At 44.4% G+C, this 19,119-nt stretch overlaps 1 protein-coding gene and 1 non-coding gene across 5 annotated transcripts in view; both read right to left on the reverse strand.

Annotated features, from left to right (window-relative positions):
* The window catches only part of DIP2C (disco interacting protein 2 homolog C), a 295,768-nt gene that overhangs the window by 5,938 nt on the left and 270,711 nt on the right, over positions 1-19,119 (reverse strand). For all 4 annotated transcript variants that reach the window (XM_053359327.1, XM_053359331.1, XM_053359330.1 and 1 more), the window contains 4 exons: positions 14,287-14,348; positions 4,884-4,941; positions 2,793-2,867; positions 415-589 (listed from right to left, as the gene is read on the reverse strand). In XM_053359327.1, coding sequence (XP_053215302.1) covers positions 415-589; positions 2,793-2,867; positions 4,884-4,941; positions 14,287-14,348 — 370 coding nt within the window. The remainder of the gene's footprint in view (positions 1-414; positions 590-2,792; positions 2,868-4,883; positions 4,942-14,286; positions 14,349-19,119) is intronic.
* Positions 3,927-4,005, reverse strand: TRNAI-GAU (transfer RNA isoleucine (anticodon GAU)). The gene has a single exon. It is a non-coding gene; the product is annotated as a tRNA-Ile (tRNA).

Here is a 19,119-nt window from a genome sequence, read left to right on the forward strand (position 1 = left end):
TTCTTAGCCTTCTCTATGCAGATCAAGGCAAATATCCCCCAAAGATGCAAAGGAGATGGTTGCAAAATCTCTCCTGCCGGATTACAGGAACGGTGCTCATGTTCCCAGCTCCTGCAGTGGAGTAGCCATGGCAGGAAATGCAAATCCAGCAAGGAAATGCTCAGGAAGTCAGGGGTCTCCTGGCGCCTTACCTTTCCCCCAACCCCTTCCCCGCTGAAATTAAGGCTTGAAAGAACCACTGTATTGTAGACAATAGGACAGACTGCAATGTGAACTTGGTTGCAGTGTGAGAGAGGTGCCTCCAATAGTTCGTCCCGTTTACAAATATGCTCATGGGCCCAAATCGTTTGCCAACTCCTGATCTGAAAGCACTCGATACCATACAGATTTATAAAAGGCAGTGCGAGAACTTACCCCCATTTGCATCTGTGAGCTCTGTTCTTCTCAGAAATCCCAAGTAGCCAGTCCGTGCCCAGATAGTTTGAGTGTCTCCAAAACTAAGTCTTGAGTTAAAGTGATCTGACTGCAAGGATTCATCACCATAGATAGTGAAGTAGCCACTGGCATTGTGAGCACTATGAACCCATATCTAGGTGGAGAGGAAAAAGTTATGTTTCCACTGGTGTGCTCCGAAGCATACTCTGCTGCAGACATTTTTATATTAAGTACAATAGGAGCCCTTCAACTCAGCCATCAGCTTGCTGAGGAAAATCCAGTCCTTTGCACCAGCTTACCCACTGAAAGCCATCCCCAGGAGTAGTTCTGCCAAGGCAAGCACCGGTAACATGCAGTGGCTGAGATCAAGTCTCTGTGGTGTTCCTATAACCAGTTATTAGCTTTCTGGGGTCGGGATCACATCGGAAAAAATATAAGTTAATCGCCTTTATTATAATTTTCAAACTTTTCCACAGAGCAGAAAGCCGGTCAAACAACCAACTTTTTATGTTGCCCAAAATAATGCAACTTACATACGAAATATGTGCACTATTGGCCTTGCTGCCCCACACATTCCTAACTCTTGGATCTGGTATATACCTTTCGCTTGTACTCATGGTTAAAGGTATAAGCTTTCTTCTTCGTACTCATGCCACCCAGTTATCTAAACCAGCCAACAGCAAAGATACACAGATTGCTGAAGAGCGAGTGGCCTCCATAATGCATTTGCACAGAGGATCTAAATGGCATAATAACAATAACAATAATAATAATTTATTATTTATACTCCGCCCATCTGGCTGGGTTTCCCCAGCCACTCTGGGCGGCTTCCAACACAATATTAAAATACAGTGTATGCATCAAACATTAAAAGCTTCCCTAAACAGGGCTGCCTTCAGATGTTGTCTAAAAGTCTGGTAGTTGTTGTTCTCTTTGACATCTGGTGGGAGGGTGTTCCACAGGGCGGGCGCCACTACCGAGAAGGCCCTCTGCCTGGGTCCCTGTAACTTGGTTTCTTGCAGTGAGGGAACCGCCAGAAGGCCCTCGGTGCTGGACCTCAGTGTCCAGGTAGAACGATGGGGATGGAGACGCTCCTTCAGATATAATGGACCAAGGCCGTTTAAATCCTTGCACAACTAGCATTCTCAAGAGCACTACAAATGCCATTGATTCAACCACGAAAATACAACTTAGGCAGAATCTATTAATTGTGGCACTCCTTTGAAACACCCATTCACTATCGGTGACGGAAGCCAGAGTAAAAGCTGTTTCACAGATCAGGAATATGTAAGAGCTCCATCCCAAGGGCAGCTGAGATCACACAGATGCTCCTTTCACTAGTCCCAGAGGCCCTGATGGAGTTGTGGTGACGGTGTGGGGAGTATTAATGAGATCTGGGGACAGCACAGGAATCCACAAGACCAATGTTTAGTGGCAGAGATAATGGCTTGGATCCGAAGCGCAATGTGGAGGAGAAAATCCAATAGTTTTCCATGAACTCTGGAGCAAGTGCTGATGGAAGACATCTCACAATGAAATGCATCAATGCATCAGAATCATAGAATTGTAGAGTTGGAAGAGATCACAAGGTTCCTCAAGTCCAACCCCATGCAAACAAGGAATCTTTCACCCAACATGGGGCTCAAACCCACAACCCTGAGATTAAGAGTCTCATGCTCTACCAACTGAGCCACTGGGGTTGCACTACAGTCCGAGAAACATGGGGAGCTATAGCTGTATTCAGACTGAGTCAGCTGAACTTTCGTTAAATCCCACTGATGGTTTCCACTGAAAATCAGTGTGGGACTAATGTTCAGCTAACTTAGTCTGCCATAAAAGGTCCTGGAAAAGCCTTTTTCTGGATGTGGGGCCCATTTTCTCACATAACACTCTTATGTTAGGTTGGAATGCTCCTTCCATGAGGTTTTCCACCAATAAAAGGATCCTAGCCAATTATATCTCAATGCAATCTTTAGTTTAAAGATAGGAATGAAAATTTTGCTTTGCATTACTGAGACAAAGTGTGCAAAGACTAGCTCTGCAAGGTGAAAGTTTGGCCAGGTTTGTTACAAACTTCTGAGATTATGCCTGAAATATGAGTAACTTGAGGAAGAAAATATGAATGAAGAAACTAGCAGACTTTTTATTTTTTTAAAAAAAGAACCTAGAAATGGTACTCTCAGTTCTCAGCTATGACAAAGCACAAAGTAGTTTAAACTTCCTGGAGCTGTGTGATGCATACCTGCCAGAGCGGGCCATTTGTCACATACTTATTAAAGGCGGCTGTTAGGGAAGGAAGGTAGCTTTTAATCAACTCATGCAGTTCAGTACCAACTGAGGCACAGCTTGTGACTCACCTCTCCAAGATGAGAATCTCCCAGGGGTCCCTTTGTTTCTGGATTAGCAATAATGATGCGAACTCCAGGGAGAATCTATTGAAAGACAAAATGAGTCATACCTGGTCGTGAGCCAGATGATGTACATATTGTTTTATGAACATTTCTTCTTGTCTCCCGAAGGCTTTCGAGAAACTCCTAAAGAAGGCTTTGCATTCTGTGTTTTGCATGTTCAAGTGAGTGAGTGACATGCGGGGGGGGGGGAGGGGGAGGGAGAGAACTAATCTTGTGGATGTATGATTACGAAACACATTTTCATCATGTGGCACAAGTGATCCATCTCCCCTTTTTCTTTACACCCAAGATAATAATTGACAACAACAGTAGTGATGGGGATGCTCAGTAGTCTAGCGCACGCTTTGCAAGCCATGGTTTCCAGGTTCAATCCTTGTTAACTCCAAGAAGAGCTGGGGAAGACCCTGCAGTGAAATCTTGGAGACCCACTTCAAATTGGTGCAGCCTATTGTGATCTAGATGAACCAGTGATCTGACGCTGTATAAGGCAGTAAGTTTCCTGCGCTCCTATGGTGAATCCTTGTTTGCTTACAGGCAAATCTGCAAACATGTATTATGGCCCCCAAGATCCTGCTTTGAGGATCAACCATGAAAACCCACAGAAACATTTCACACTGATGGACAGAGCATACAGCTTGCTTACAGTCACTCATGAACGACAAACACCTGGAATCCAGCTGCTGCTCACAAAGTCAACTGCCAGTAGTGATTTGCACAATCCACAAATGCTTTTTGTAGATGTGCAGCCACTGGAAAGACCAACCAAACTTAGTCCCATGTTTGCAAAGCATTATGCCACTCCAAATTTGGTGCCAATCAAGTGTTCCTAGCTTACACTTTTCCAATGAATGTTCACACTAAAATCCTTGTTCCTAAAGGTCGCTAGGCTGATGTGGTCGATTATTTGGCAAAGGCAGATAGAGTTCTACAGGAGTGTTGAACAGTAGTCTGTATTTAATTCTTTTAAGAACTTCATATCCTGCCCTTAGGCTCTCTAACGGGCCCCCCAAAGGATGTCCAGCAGATCCACTGTTGCCTTAACACACTCATAGAATTGGAAGGGACCCTGCAGGTTATCTTTGCCCAACCCCCTGCAGGGATTGAACCTGCAACCTTGGCGTTATCAGCACCATGCTCTAACCAACTAAGCCATCCAGGTATGTGTTCATTTCCCCCCTCTTCTGAGGCTCTCTCTCAAACAGTTTTTGTAGATTTCTGAAACCATCACACATATAAGCAGCAGCAGCAACCCCAAGACAAACCCAGCAACCAAAGACAATCATGGGATGGCCGTGCACACTGCTCAAGAAACTATGCCTTTCCCATACTGTCTCCAACTCCCTGGTCATCCACCACTCACCGAAAGAAACCTGTCGTCTCTCTCCAGCCCAGGAATATACTGCAAATATTACCTCATACTGCTGAAACATTAGGCACACTTCATAAAATATGTAGTGCCACCATAATGGGAAAACTACATTGTCACCGGAGGCATGTCATGGCACTAACATCATATCATACCCAATGCAAGAGTATGGGGGGGGGAGATAGCACAATGCAGTAGCAGACGGCATGGTGGGGTGCCATCTGTCATGTGATCTTTGGTCGGTCATATTGCTCCTGCTTAATGGCAGGGGGAGGGACAATGAGGGGGAAAGGCCAGTGCGGTGCAAACACATTGACAGAGACCATTTTCTGCTGGTGCCATTGCACCACACCAACTTCCCTGCTGCATTGTCCCTCTCTCTCAGTAAGCAGTAACAGTGAGAGCAACCAGAGGTCAGGTGAGAGGACGTGCCCCACGGCTTGCTACTGGCACAACGTGAATCGCACAAATCCAGGCATCTGAGTGATGCCTGAAGGTGCATGCGCAGACATGGCCACAAAGGATCTCACATCTGGGCAAGTAGCTGCCACTTTTGATCTTTCTCTGGAACACTACTTTTATCGGGCCCCACACCCCAACATACACATGTACCTCAAAGTTAAAGCATTTATCAGCTTCTCTAAAATATTGAGAGTTGGAAAAACGTTTACCTTTCCCGATTCCATGAGGGGCAAGCTATGAGGGGATCCTCTTTCTACTAAACGCACTCTGAAAAGCAAAACACATAGGACAACTATGATGAGCGTACAAAAATTGCAGTGCCGCACATAAATGTCAGCCGTACTGTTAAGTTCTCAAACTCTTGCCTTTCCCCTACTGCCAGTCTTCAGTCCTGGTGCCTGCTCTCTCAAAGCAAGGAAGCTATGCAAAGCGGAATAGAAAACTTTTGAGATTTTGCCAAGGTGGAGCATGGTGGGGTGGGGGTGGTTCTTTCATGGGTGGATTTTAACCCCACAATAAAAAATGCCACGTGACAGAACATCACAGTGGGTAGGTCATAGTGGAAAGGAATGCAATTGGGGAGGAAGAAGGAGGACTGGGTCTTTTCCTCACATGAGCCAGGCAAATATGGAGATGCTCATTTCCTTTGCCTGGGCAGATGGCTAGTTTATGTGGAACTGGTTGTTTACCCTTTGCAACACAATCAGAGATGGAAAGCAGGACATTTCCCCTCAGTTTAAATTTACCAACTTATTATTTCACAGACAGAGAACCTATGTTTCGTATACTGCAAGCATCTTACAATCATGTCCTCTTACCCAGTCCTAGATTACGAAATTATTATTGGCTTTAAAGGATTTAAATGAACTTATGATTGCTTTTAATGGATTGTAGTGTGTGTGTGTGTGTGTGTGTGTGTGTGTGTGTAACATGGAAAAGTGAAAGTGTGGGAGACATTCACATTTACTTAAAAATACTTCTTTATTTTTATTATTTTACAGTGGTACCTCAGGTTACAAACACTTCGGGTTACAGGCTCCGCTAACCCAGAAATAGTACCTCGGGTTAAGAACTTTACCTCAGGATGAGAACAGAAATCGCACGGCTGTGGTAGTGGGAGGCCCCATTAGCTAAAGTGGTACCTCAGGTTAAGAACAGACCTCCGGAACGAATTAAGTTCTTAACCAGAGGTACCACTGTATTATTTTTATAGCTCAGCCTTCCTCCAGGTAGCTAAGGGCTGCATGAACTGCATGGGGTTATTTTCACTGTGGCTGAGGGGAGAGTCCAGCTCAGGACACCTTGGTTTAAAAGCACAGCACTCTATTCACTAGGCTAGACCATACTATACTGAGCATGTCCAAAACAGAACAGATGATTGCAAGAGGAAGGTTATAATATATTCTCCCTGGTATCTTCCACATCTTTAAAGGTGATTAAGCACATTTTACAATTTCTTCTTTTTAAAAAAACAACACACAAGTACTGCTTGGTTTTAAACAAGCGCTGACGTTTCCCAAGCGACAATCATACAGTACGGGACGAAAAGCTAAACCTTGTGATAAAATTCCTGCCCACAGAAGCAAGAGCCCATCAGAAGGTATTTTTTATTAGGTCTCTTAAACAACTCCTACTCAGGGTTTTACATGGAAAGTTAATCATGTAGAGTACCGCATTACAGCTGTAAGAAAACCCCAGCTAAAGGTGCATTCAGCCAAGTCACAAACCCTTTTCCTCACAACATATATTTAAATTCCACTGCGCAATTGAGGATCCATGCTGTGATTTCATGAGATTTCTCAAACCACCATCCCCTGCAAAAGCTGTTGCAGATGTCATTCCAACGGCAGATGAAGGGAAGTCCCAGGACTGAGAGAGCAATGGAAAGAACTGCTCTGCCAGCAGTTAGGAGGAGAATAGGTAGCAACAGCGGGTGCCATTGAGCTATTTGGTACATACTGGGAAGGACTGGTAGATGTGGGAAGAGGCAGGAGTTCTGACAGCAGGGAGGTTCTGGGTTATGAATTATACAAAACAGACTGTGAGAATCCAAGATGGAGGTGTACTCACAATAGGACAGGCTTAAAACCAACAAACACAGTAACCTCAAACCATCTCCTGAAAACCAAAGAGTCAAACTATTTTAATATCTGTGAATAACACTGTTTTTTTGCAGAACGGTTCCATTTATACCAACATAAGTAGAGTGGTACCTAGGGTTACATACGCTTCAGGTTACATATGCTTCAGGTTACAGACTCTGCTAACCCAGAAATAGTACCTCGGGTTAAGAACTTTGCTTCAGGATGAGAACAGAAATCATGCTCTGGCGGTGCAGTAGCAGCAGGAGGCCCCATTAGCTAAAGTGGTGCTTCAGGTTAAGAACAGTTTCAGGTTAAGAACGGACCTCCGGAACAAATTAAGTACTTAACCCGAGGTACCACTGTAATCCATTTTCTTGACTATGCTGTACAGAGAGGGAACTACTTGCAGCTAAGTCTTTAAAACTGTGTTAGGAGTTAACTTCTGGTTCCCCTTCCTCTTCCAAACCCCCAGTGCCTGAAGAACAAGGGAATTAAAGTGATCACATGAGTGATCATTCATTGCTGCAAGTTTTGATTCGGAGTGAGGAAGCTGGCATGCTAACTACAATCCTGTAATGCTTAATGCAATGAACATTAGAGCAGTCAATTTTCAATGCACTAGGAACTCCATTGATGGTTGCCAGATCCAGATCTTCCAGAAGGGGTGGCAGCTCAACAACTCATAGCATAGCAACCTACAGAAGTGGATTTAACAGTGTGCAACTGGTTTGCTTGCACTGGGCGCAGAGCTTCAGAGGCGTTGCAGGGGATGCTGCAACTGTTCTGTAGAATGGAAGGCAAGAGGCAGGGGGTGCTAAATTTTGGTGGCACATAGGGTGCTGCTAAAATTTGAGACCCCAAAGTCTGCAATTGCAACCCATATAGGATCTAGGAGATATCAGACTTCTGCTCAGGATACAGGGCATCTTGTAGTGCTGTAAAATAGCGTTATTGCTAATTCACACATACACACACAGGAAATGAATTATGGGCCAGTTCAAACCCTTCAGAGAACTGCGAATTCTGTACTTGTGGTGGGCAGTGTGCGCACATAACACACACACACACACACACACACGACATGTGAAACACAGAACATACATTCATGAGCCCAGCTCCTGTAATTCTTCTGCTTCAAAACAGCAAGAGTGGGAGAACTACCAAAATATCAAAGTTTAACATATGCATTCAGGTAACAAGAGGAGGAAAAAACAAAGCCTGAAAATAAAGATGCATGTTTAAAATGATATATACTAGAATAGCCCATGGCATTGCTGTGCCTTCTTCTGTTTGCCAGCTGGATATTTCTTTCATGCCAACCAGAAGATGCTTAGATTGGGCATTGAGTGGGCCCAAGGAGGAAAACAATTCCAGAGCTCAGGTGCAAATCACCCCAGAACTCCTTTGTACATGTCCTTGTTGTTTGTATTTCTTAACCCAAGAATTAATGCACAGGACAAAAGGCTATTTCTAAACCATGCAGGGCCAAACTACCAAGCAGAATTTTGTAATCAAAGCTCATCAACATGGCCTTAAAAAAAAGTGCCTCCATACTTGATTCATTTTAGTCTTTTTCTTATTTCCCCTGCTCCTCAAATCTCACTGTCCTATTTTCATACTGTCCTATTTTTACACACACATTTCCTTGGTTGATGTGCCATGTTCCTGAGCACTTTCTGAGGCTGTTCGAGCCTCCGCCCACATGCTTCTTATAATGCCATGGGCATGCCAAATGATACAGATGGGGAAAAGAGCAGGCAAGTCTGAAATGTGATTCATGCACCCCCTGCTGTAAAAGGTCACATGGATCATATCCGGTAATTACTGAGAGGAATAGACTCCGTAAGAGTGCTTCTCCAACTCCCAAACCAATCCTGCCCACCACAGTCTCTTTTGTCAATGCAAGGAGAGAGAAGCGATGTAGGTAGGTTTCTAGATTCACTCAGGTCCGAAGCAGCAACCCATTCTTCAAAGGGATCATCTTTCAAACTGACCAAAGGCTTAAAAGATCACTGACTGGGGACAGGGGAGGACCCTTCATTTTTGTACCTTGTCTCATGCCTCATCGAAATCACAGCTTGCATACCCAGGGTCACACTCCTTTGCCTATTAATCGGAATCAGCCAGGAGCGCAGCTATTGCAATAAGGTAAATGGGAGGCTCGTCCCCCGTTCCCTTTCAAACACCAACGTAGGGGAGAGTGGAGATTAATCCTTCCCATGGATTCTCCCTTGCAAATAAGTTCCCATTTCCTACGTTACCCCAGCCAGACACCACAGGGTGGGGTGGGAGGGGGAGTGGTGTGGAAAGGACTTACATGGGGAGGATCGTAATGCATGGAAAGGGTTAAGCACCCCACTTTTGATTCTCCCTTGCAAATCACACACACACACACACACACACACACATTAACTGCTACACGCATGGTTAAGGATAACCTCCAGTGGGGGCTGAACTGACCCCCACCCCCTTCTAAAATTACCCATCTCTTCTAAAATTACTGTTAACTAGATGGGCACACTTGCAGGAATGCAATCACCTAGCTTGTAACACGAGCTGGCCAGTTCATTACCGTATTCAGCTGCATTGTGAAAAGCGTATATGGTGGGGGTTTTTTTGGCTCAGATGAATAACAAAATGGCGCACCTGTGCCTACCTTCAGGGTATGGCCCCTCCAGAGGTTGGTGGACTACAACTCTCATCATCACCAACCGGGCTGGGGCTGATGGGAGTTGGCAGTCTATCACTTGGAAGGTCACAGATGTTTGTCCCTTGGCCTACTTCCTTTATGTGTTGTATGCTGCAATGGCAATGTCCTAGATGCCAAGGACCTAGGGAAATGAAATTTTCCCACAGCATTGAAGTTGCTAGTAAGGATATCAGTTGCCCTGGGAACTCCTCCTTGCCTGGGACTTAAGGTGCCACTGTTGTTGCCAGGTAAGCTGGATGGGAAGAACTTATTTACAGGGATATATTTGGACTCTGTAGTGCTCCCTCACTGGAAGAGCATCCAGGGCCCAAGTTTCAGATCCAGGGTTGAGGGGAAATGCGAGCTATTTCCCATGTTTTGGGGCAGCTTTGTTAGCTGAATTCTGTTACAAAATGAACCAGGGAGATTCACTGATTAAAATACTCACTTAAATGCTGTGTTATCACCACATAAAGCAAAAATGTAAGGAGAACCCGCATGAGTAAACCAAACATCTATCCAACAGCGGTCACGCATATGCCTCTAGGAAATACAGCATGAAGACAACTTAACTTCCCAATTTGTCACCAGAATCTGACATTCAGAGGTACCCTCACTTTGCAGCAAGGTTTCCAGGAAAAAAATGAGCACATCAGCTTCCCACAGTCTTCTGCATTTGGAAGCAATCTAGTTCTTCTGACTGATTTCTTCCAACTAACAAAATTATTACTGAATGGCCACCCGGGTGTAAATTCTACAAGAATGTATTCAAATTGCCTAAGTCACTGCTCACATATAGCAGCTGGTATAATCTGTATATAGGCTCTGCACTGCTGGGCCCCCCCACCTTGGCACTCAAAGGACAGGGGCACCCTCAGACCCATACCTTGGTACCTGCCAAAACCCCTTGCCCCTCTCAATTTTTAAAAGCTGAGTTTGGGGGAAGTTGGTTGTTTGGTTGAAGGCATTGCGTATTTTTTAGGCTGCCCGCATTTTTGTCTGTGCTGCATTTTTACATGTGTGTGTCTGTGTGTGTTGGTGTTCTGCCTGGTTTGAAGTCAGTTACATGCATAGGAAATAGTCTCATTTATACAGCCGTTATTTCCTTGATAAAGAATGCTTCTCTTCTGCAGCCACTGAAAGAGATTCAGCATTCTGAGTTGTCTTTTCTGGGAGTCACAGGCCTCTTTCACTACTAGCAGCGTATCTCTATGTTCCTTCATTTTCTTGGGATTAAGGAGGAGGGGGAAAGGGGGGAATCAGCATAGTCCTCCTGCCCGACTAACCTACTGAGCAGTTCGCTGCCAAGACCACAGCCCTGAGTAGCTTGCTGAATATTTAATACTCTCTCCAGCATCGCCTAATGCATTTTGCCGAATTCAGCACATGGGAGACACGTAATTTAAAATCCAATAAAAGCGTTAACTGGCTCGACATACTGGGGAAGAGCGAAGCGATGCACTACTAACCTGAACATGCCACATAGCAAGTTGCAAACTGTGCCCTCGGCCTGGAAGAGAGATCAATAGCCCGGGGGGAGGGGGGGCTGAAGAGAAATTTTCTACTACAGTATTCTGAAAAGAAACATGTGTCCCAAGTTCTCCATTGCCTGCCTACAATGGAGCACAAAGTCTATATTCTCAACCACTGTGATTCAGATTCACTTCCCAGTGCTGGTCCAAGACATGTGGCTGCCTGAGGCCAAGGACAAGGCTGCACCCTCCCCAACCCGTCTTCAAAAACCAGTGGGACTAGCAGCTGAGTGTGACTTCAAGACTGGTCCTCCACCATACCTGAAGGTAGCAGGCTAGTTTAGGAAGCACACCTGTCATGGCGTTGTCCGGCATGAGAGAAAAATTATTGCCGAAATTTATTGTCAAAAGTACACTCACAAGTTAGGGAAAAGCGTGCCCATCAGTCTATGTTTCTCAACTACTCCTAGGTGTACACCTGATGAAGCAGTTGCCACAACAGGTCCCTGACCTATGCATCCCCCATATCTGAGCTGTGTGCAAGCAGCCAAAGACTCCACCTGCATGTCACCTTCTGCTCCTCCCACTTCAGTCCTCTTCTGGTCCTGGGAGACAGTGGAGCAGGAGAGGTGGGGGCAGAAGGAGGAGGGAATCCTTGACCCTCCACCAGTCTGATCTCTCTCCCCTTCCTCCTGCACCTGTTTTCCCCTCTCCAATCCTGCAGCTTCTCTTGGCTCTGACTTTTGTCTTCTGGCTGCTACAAGGTCGGCAGTTCCGAATCCCCGCGACGGGGTGAGCTCCCGTTGCTCGGTCCCTGCTCCTGCCAACCTAGCAGTTCGAAAGCACATCAAAGTGCAAGTAGATAAATAGGTACCGCTCTGGCGGGAAGGTAAACAGCATTTCCGTGCGCTGCTCTGGTTTGTCAAAAGCGGCTTGGTCATGCTGGCCACATGACCCGGAAGCTGTACACCGGCTCCCTCGGCCAATAAAGCAAGATGAGCGCCGCAACCCCAGAGTTGTCCGTGACTGGACCCAATGGTCAGAGGTCCCTTTACCTTTACCTATCAGACAGAAATAGCAGAGGCATAAAAGGGCCACGAAGGGAAAACTGCCCATTTCTCAAAAGGGAGCAATCGGCTGGCTACAAGTCACTGAAGCAGCACTCTTTGCTCAACAGCAAGGCAAAGAACAGGAGAGGTGGCTTCAACTGGGAATCCTTCCATGCTGAAAAAGGAGGGACAGAGGGCTTGCATTCTTTCCGGCGATTATTGCCTTTCTGTATGTTAGGTCTCCTTCCACCCTCCAAAGGTGGCAATGCGCAAGAGAGCCTATACTGCTCCTGGAGGCCTCATGATTGCTAAATTCTCTCAGGCGCTTGTCTGGGGGGGTACTCTTTGAAAGTTTCTCCAAGCAAACAAATGCTGAGCTGCTCCTTTAGTGTGTGTGTGTGTTTTGGGTTTTTTGTACCACTAGAACGGAGAAATAATTAACATGCTTGCTGAAACACTTATCTAAGTAAACACATATAATTATCCCCAGCTATCGTGGCACAGCTTAATCATAACTGCAGTCGCACAAGTAGACACTCCGTGGTGGTGGGTCACAAAGCAAACCCAATTCCCACATCGAAATTTATTAATGCCTGCCCCGCCCCACATTTCAGCTTCCAAACAGCACCAAACACTTTGTATGATGTTTTGCTCCTGAAAGCAAAGTGGATCAAAGTACTTTGGGGGGGAGGAGACACACACACACACACACACACACACACACACACACACACACAATCCCTCAGTAAAAGAGAGGCAATAATAGACCATTCTCCCAAGCGGACATCTCTCACCATCCGTGAGAAGAGAATTATAATTCACGGAACGTAATGGCAGCATTGCTTCACATCTTCTTTCATGACAGTTTTCGCTAACTTCGGGGAAGAATGAAGTAAACACCTTAAACAAAAGATGCTGCAATTCTAAAGCTAACGCCTAATGAATTCATTCAGGGTCAAGTGCCAAGTATGAAGCTACTATCATGAGAGTCAAATACTCTCATTAACTACCACTTACTTAAACTGGATGCATTCTTAGGCTTTCAACATGCCTTTCCTAGGCACTAGCTGGCTTGATTTTACAATGAACCAGATCAGAAGAGTTTGAGAAGCTTTGGATAAGCAAAAGTACACTGGCTTAAGTACTGCGTTGCTAAGGAGCCTTAAAATGAAATAAACTTTAAGACTCTGCAGTGTTAACTTACAAACTTTTGGTACAAGCAGCGGTCGTCGTCCCCCCATTTGTTGAGCATAATCCTTCACATCTGCCCTCGAGGTGGCACTTTTTTGCATTCTCAAAAGCACCTTTTATACCTCATATAAAATACGCAACAAAATCCCCACACACACACACTTGTGGTAAGGGATCATACCCCACCCACCTGAAAAAGAACCAGCCTGCTTCACACTTTTTGCAAAAGCAACTCTTGCTTGCTTAGGTCTTTGAGGGAGCTTCTGTAACAACCTCCCTTGAAGTTGAGCAGATTGCTGGAACCAAGCAATTGGGCCTAATCAAATATAGGACCTACCTTGCTGAACTCTCTACTGAGAGACAGAATGCTTCTCTTTCTCTGGCCTTAGATGAGAAGTCAAATCTCTATCTATCATCTATCTATCTATCTATCTATCTATCTATCATCTATCTATCATCTATCTATCATCTATCTATCTATCTATCATCATCTATCTATCTACTATCTATCTCTGTTATGTACTGAAGTTCTCACCCTGGGCCAGCAGGGGGATACTGTAGATAGTTATGCAAATAAGGGATTGAAAGTGACGTTCAGTGATTGGATAGTTTTAGAAAATTGTTACAGTTACATTGTACTGGAGCTCTATATAAGCAGGCTGACTGAACCCTTCAGTTCAGTTTTGTCCCGGCCTGTGAATAAACAAGAGCTGTTTGAAGAATCGCTGTGTCATCTGATATGTTCACCCACAACTTAACACACACTGTGTGTGTGTGTGTGTGTGTGTGTGTGTGTGTGTACACATGTTTATTTAAAAGCCTCAGATGAGTTTGATTACTAGTGTTACAACACATGCAACCACTGGCTTTATAAGGTGACATTTGACTTTTTAATTGATATTGAGATTCCAAATGTGACAAGTGTCACCTTGAGTGTTGCATCTGGTCAGCTAGGATAAAACTGTGAAAAACAGGTAAAATAATAGTGGTTTAAGTGCCTTTATAAAAAACAACACCACTGCTATCTCTGACGATAAACTTACTTGTATCCCCTGCCCCCCAAAAAACCGTATATTCATTTTCCAGCTACAGACACTGCATTAAAAAATAAATAAATGTCATCATACCTGTCATGTCTGAGGGCCCTCATGTCCACATACACAGTGGTTGGATCTGGCCCTGATGTCCCCTGCAAAAGAAAACCTTTTAGTTAGCACTCTGCGTGGAACAGATGTTGTGCATTTTACTTACAATTAAAGTTTGTTTTTTTAAAAAAAGAAAAGCCTTTATTAAAATGATAAAAAGCACTGAATATGTTACAATCAGTGATGGGGGAGTACAAACCATACCTTGCTGGCCATACTCTTTTTTAACCTGTTGGCTGCCAACGCAAGTTTCCGGTTGCCTGTGTTACTGAAAACCAGTGTCAATATAAACAAGTGAAACTTGCACACGTACTACAAGTTTAGCAAAATAGTATGGAAGGCAGAATCAGCTGGAGACGCAGAGCTGGTAATGGCAGAAGCAAGCGGTCAAGTGGGAAGTATGGATTTGTTGAGACACTCACACATGCAAAGAGTGTTTTTTTAAAAAACCTGGTGGTATTAAAGAGTAGGACATGCAAGATTAACAGATATGGACTGAAGAACTATTAGCAGTTATTCTGTTCCTTTTGAAACCACCCTACTGTATTTTAATAAAGTGCTTATTTTACTATTTTTCCAAGTCATCTCTTCTAAAAGTAATAAATAGCCTTCATAATTGGAAGCACTGGTTCTGCTTACGAAGTTGACTTTTCCACCGACCTTGCCCTCACCTGCCCTTTAACCCCACAATATTCCTTAAGCTCCCAAGGTCTGGGTTTTGGTGTTGCTTCTTTTGTCCCTTAGCATCTGCTAAACATGTGACTGCTGCCGAAATAGGAAGCTAGGAGCACACGGACCAACCAAGTACAAAATACTGCAGTCCGCGGTAGATTTGTTTGGATTAGAAATCAGAAGATTTCAGAACCAGCTTCCGAATGCATTGCCACATCAGCCCCTGCAAAGCTTTCTGTGCCAACAAACAAATGTCACTTCGTATGTTTATTATGGATATTTTAAGTGTACAAGGCATGCCTAAAAAAGGATGCAAACACAAGAACTCCAATTTCTTTAACCATTGCTTTTCCAGCATATTGGGGGCACATACAAAAAGGGACACAGACTGGCTCACTGCCAGGGTGAAAGAGGAAACACAACATTCCTTCCCGGAAGTTTATACTACTTCCTCCTTTTTCCTTTGACAGATCTAATACCAAAGAGACATCTAAACAAGTAACATTCATTGAAAACACCGATCAGCATCCCACCACCAAGACAGCAGGAGAGAGTTACAGGAGAGGCAACATGCACACTAAGTCACTCCAGCTTGTTATAAAGCCAACACAAGACACAAGTCCTATCTAGCTGGCAGAAGAGGGTATAGTTTTCAATGTGCTGGTATATATACTCAGCAGTGTAACAGACTAGCGCCGAGCGGAGAACCTCATTTCAAGCATCATTAATGGAGGGGTCAGGGGAGGGGAGGGGAAGAGTAAATCCATAAATATTACCTTAGGAAATGTTTTCATAGTTGACCAGAACCAGTTTGCAAAAAAAATCAATCGAGGCAGTTAGAATGCTAAAAGCGCAAACCGGTTTTTTTTGTTTCTGCTTTAAACGTTCAAGCACGTTGCCGAAACGGCAACGACCAACTTTTGACGAAGACTACGATGTCCAGATCAAAAGGGTAAGCTGCTCCCCCTTTCCGGTCCCACACAAATGCCAGCGCCAAAAGGGTTTTGACAATGTGCACCCCGAGACAACAAAAATCTCCAGACTCCCATCTAGTCTGCCCCACTGTTAGGAGTGGATAGGTGGATATTTTAGGGAACACCAAAAATCCCCTACCTGCTCGGCCAGTTTCCCCAGCCTGTGTGGCTACAGCAGCAGGAACAGGAGGGATATGGGGAGGAGGAGAGACAGTCACACATGGAAAAATAATAAAAAAGAGGGGTGGGGGGATGGAAGTCGGGAGGAAAATAAAAAGGGAGGATAATGCAAAAAGCAGGGAGTAAAATAAAAGGAAGAAACCATGTCAAATACAGGAATCTTACAAATTAAACCATTATACTGCTTAAAGGTTTAAAACAAAAAAGAAAATGAGGTGTCAACATTTTAGTACAGCGAAGAGACAGTAATAGACTTGCTAACCTTTGACAAACAGAGTTAAGCCATTTAAGAGACAGCATAGACAACATTGTTAGTGAACAGCGTGTCCTGAGAATTCATTCTACCTTTCAAGCAAAAACACAAGGAGCAGGCTACAGCCTTTCTCAGCGTTCCCCACAGAGAGAAGCAGAAGAACACTTCTTTTCTGAATTACAATGAGAAAGGCACACTTCGCATTTTACATCTGAAAAGCTTGAAGGTGTGTAATAAGTTACCCAACTCCTGGCCCAGTTTCTGTATGAGTCACTATATACTGAACCTGCTCTTTTTCAAGTTATTCTGTGGTGCGAGAATTGAATGATGCAGCTGCCCTTGGTACAGATGCGAATTATCTGTTTTCAGCGAACAGGGATTTGGAAAGTCAGCACAGTGAATCATACAGAGATGGAATGAGCAGCCTCTTTTATGTGGGTGAGCGATTTGGGCTCACATGCGCCTTTCATTTTTAAATTTTAAATGGATTTCTCATTGTACACCAGTGATTCTCTCATCACTTGCTTTATTGTGCCCTCCGACACAATGCTTGGAAATTGTTGTCCCAGCTAGTTTAAGAACCATGTTAGCTGCCATAGGTTTCCCTCTATTTTTGTAAAATAATAATAAATGGTAATAATAATAATAGGGAAAGAAGGCAGAGGCAACAGCTTGTTCTCCTGGGGCATTAAGCAATGCCCTGCTGCTCTGAACTATTCAGCTATGACAAACGAACATATACTTACTATTCCTCTCACCCATAAAAGTTCAATCTGCTCACAGGAATGAATAAATTAGAAGCTTCTTCTATAGGCTCTTACCAGAGGAGAAATGCTAAACTATAGAAAGACTATGTAACATGAGGCTCTTCTGTATTTGATGTCTAGAAGGTGGTATTTTAAAGAAACTAAACATGCACCAGATATTCTGGATTATTGCCATCAACATCATAGGTTAGGAAGTCATGGTGAAACCTCTCAACTTGGTGCCAAGTAATGTCACAACTGTCCAACCCAAGGGAAATAAAGGGGTGTGGCTGGGTCCCAGTGGCAAAAGTCATTTTGGAAGTGGGGATTGGCCTGCTAACAATCTCTTTGTTTTCATTGTGGCCCAATGACAAAATTAATTGATGACCAGGGCCATATGTCTTTTCACTGGCATTAACAAGGACCTACCGTGATAATTAGCTATATGGGCACTGTGGCCTAGCTCTTAATTATGTATTACACCCATGTTGCAACCATAACTCCCCAGACTGCAGGTGGGGGCTTTACATAACTGAATTATTTTATGAGACTCTCCCCTAAATACTTGAAGTGGTACAGCTCACACACAAGGTTGTCAGGATGATGGTAACTGGGCTGTTCCAGACTCACTCTCTCTCCATTCAAAGACTCTACCTCTATCATCTGCGACATTCTTCACCCAAACTCCACAAACGAAAGTGCAGCAACACATCCTCACTTTATATTACTTCTACCAGAGCATATCAGCTGATCTTATTCTCTCACCCCCTCCCCTCTGGGGGAAAGGAGCTTCAGACTACAGACTTGAACGCCTCCCCCTCAAAGCAGTCATTTGCTTGAAGATAGCAAATTGGAAAGCGGTTCACAAGGGGCGACACAGAAAGCAGAGACGGGTAACACAAAGCTCTGGGAGTTAGCACTGTTCCAAGGGATGCAATTCTGTCCTCTGAGCAACACTGATAACTGCTTAGCCCCACATTTCCTCTTCTCGTCGTCTCTTTCATGGGCACAGTGCCATGTTAAAAATGCTGGATTTTCCATAAATGGGCATATTCTGTTTCCAAGAAGCAAGGCTGCTATATAAAATTCATTTTGATAAGCAGGTTCTGCATTTACAGGCTGTGCTTCCTAAGTGCAGAAAACTGGGGGTTACACATATGAATAATGTTGTAGCATATGAAATTACCTTATACACAGAAGACCACTGGTTCACGTGGCCCATTATTTTCTTTTCTGCTGAGTACAGTCCCTTCACGATCTCAGTCAAGAGGCCTGTCCTATGCACGCTAACAGAAATCCTTCCATTCCACCCTTCCCAGCCTGGTATGTGCTACATGTCATCGGACTCCAGTTCCCATCAGCCCCAGCCAGAATGGCCAATGGTCAGGGATGATGGGGGCTGTAGTCCGAAACACACAGAGGACACCAGGCTATGGAAGGCTGCTTTCACTGGGGAACGCAAAAGTGGAAATGAGACCTTATGCGTGTTGCACGGTATGTGTTCCTGAAGCTACATTGATGCATAGCGGTTCTATGCTCAAGTGCATCTAGCTCTGGAACAATCACTGTAAACCACAACAGTTCTCCCATCCAGTTTTGTGATCTATCTATCACCCTGGGTGATCCATCAATACTGCTTGTTGAAAGAGGCGAGTGGAATGGGACAGTTCTGGCTGGTGCTTTGTTCTCACTGCAACAGCTTGAGGAAGTTCTCTGCAATGCTTAGGGCAGCTTGCTGCAACACAACAGCTGCTCCCTCCAACAATTTATTATTTCCACAGTGAGCTGCAGAGTTCAATATCGTTTGCCACAGTGATGTGGCTGGTGGCAGGAGGGATGATTGCGAGGTTGTCTCCATAGCAAAAACCCTTCAACTTGCAGGAATATATATGAAATGCTACCTAGCTAAAGATACCAGTTCGTTCGCTCATCACTGTTTCTCAGAGAAAGGAATTGTTGTAACTCGAGCATTCAGATATAAACCTAGAAA

This window comes from Podarcis raffonei, chromosome 12 (assembly GCF_027172205.1).
Source record: "Podarcis raffonei isolate rPodRaf1 chromosome 12, rPodRaf1.pri, whole genome shotgun sequence".
NCBI classification, from domain to species: domain Eukaryota; kingdom Metazoa; phylum Chordata; class Lepidosauria; order Squamata; family Lacertidae; genus Podarcis; species Podarcis raffonei.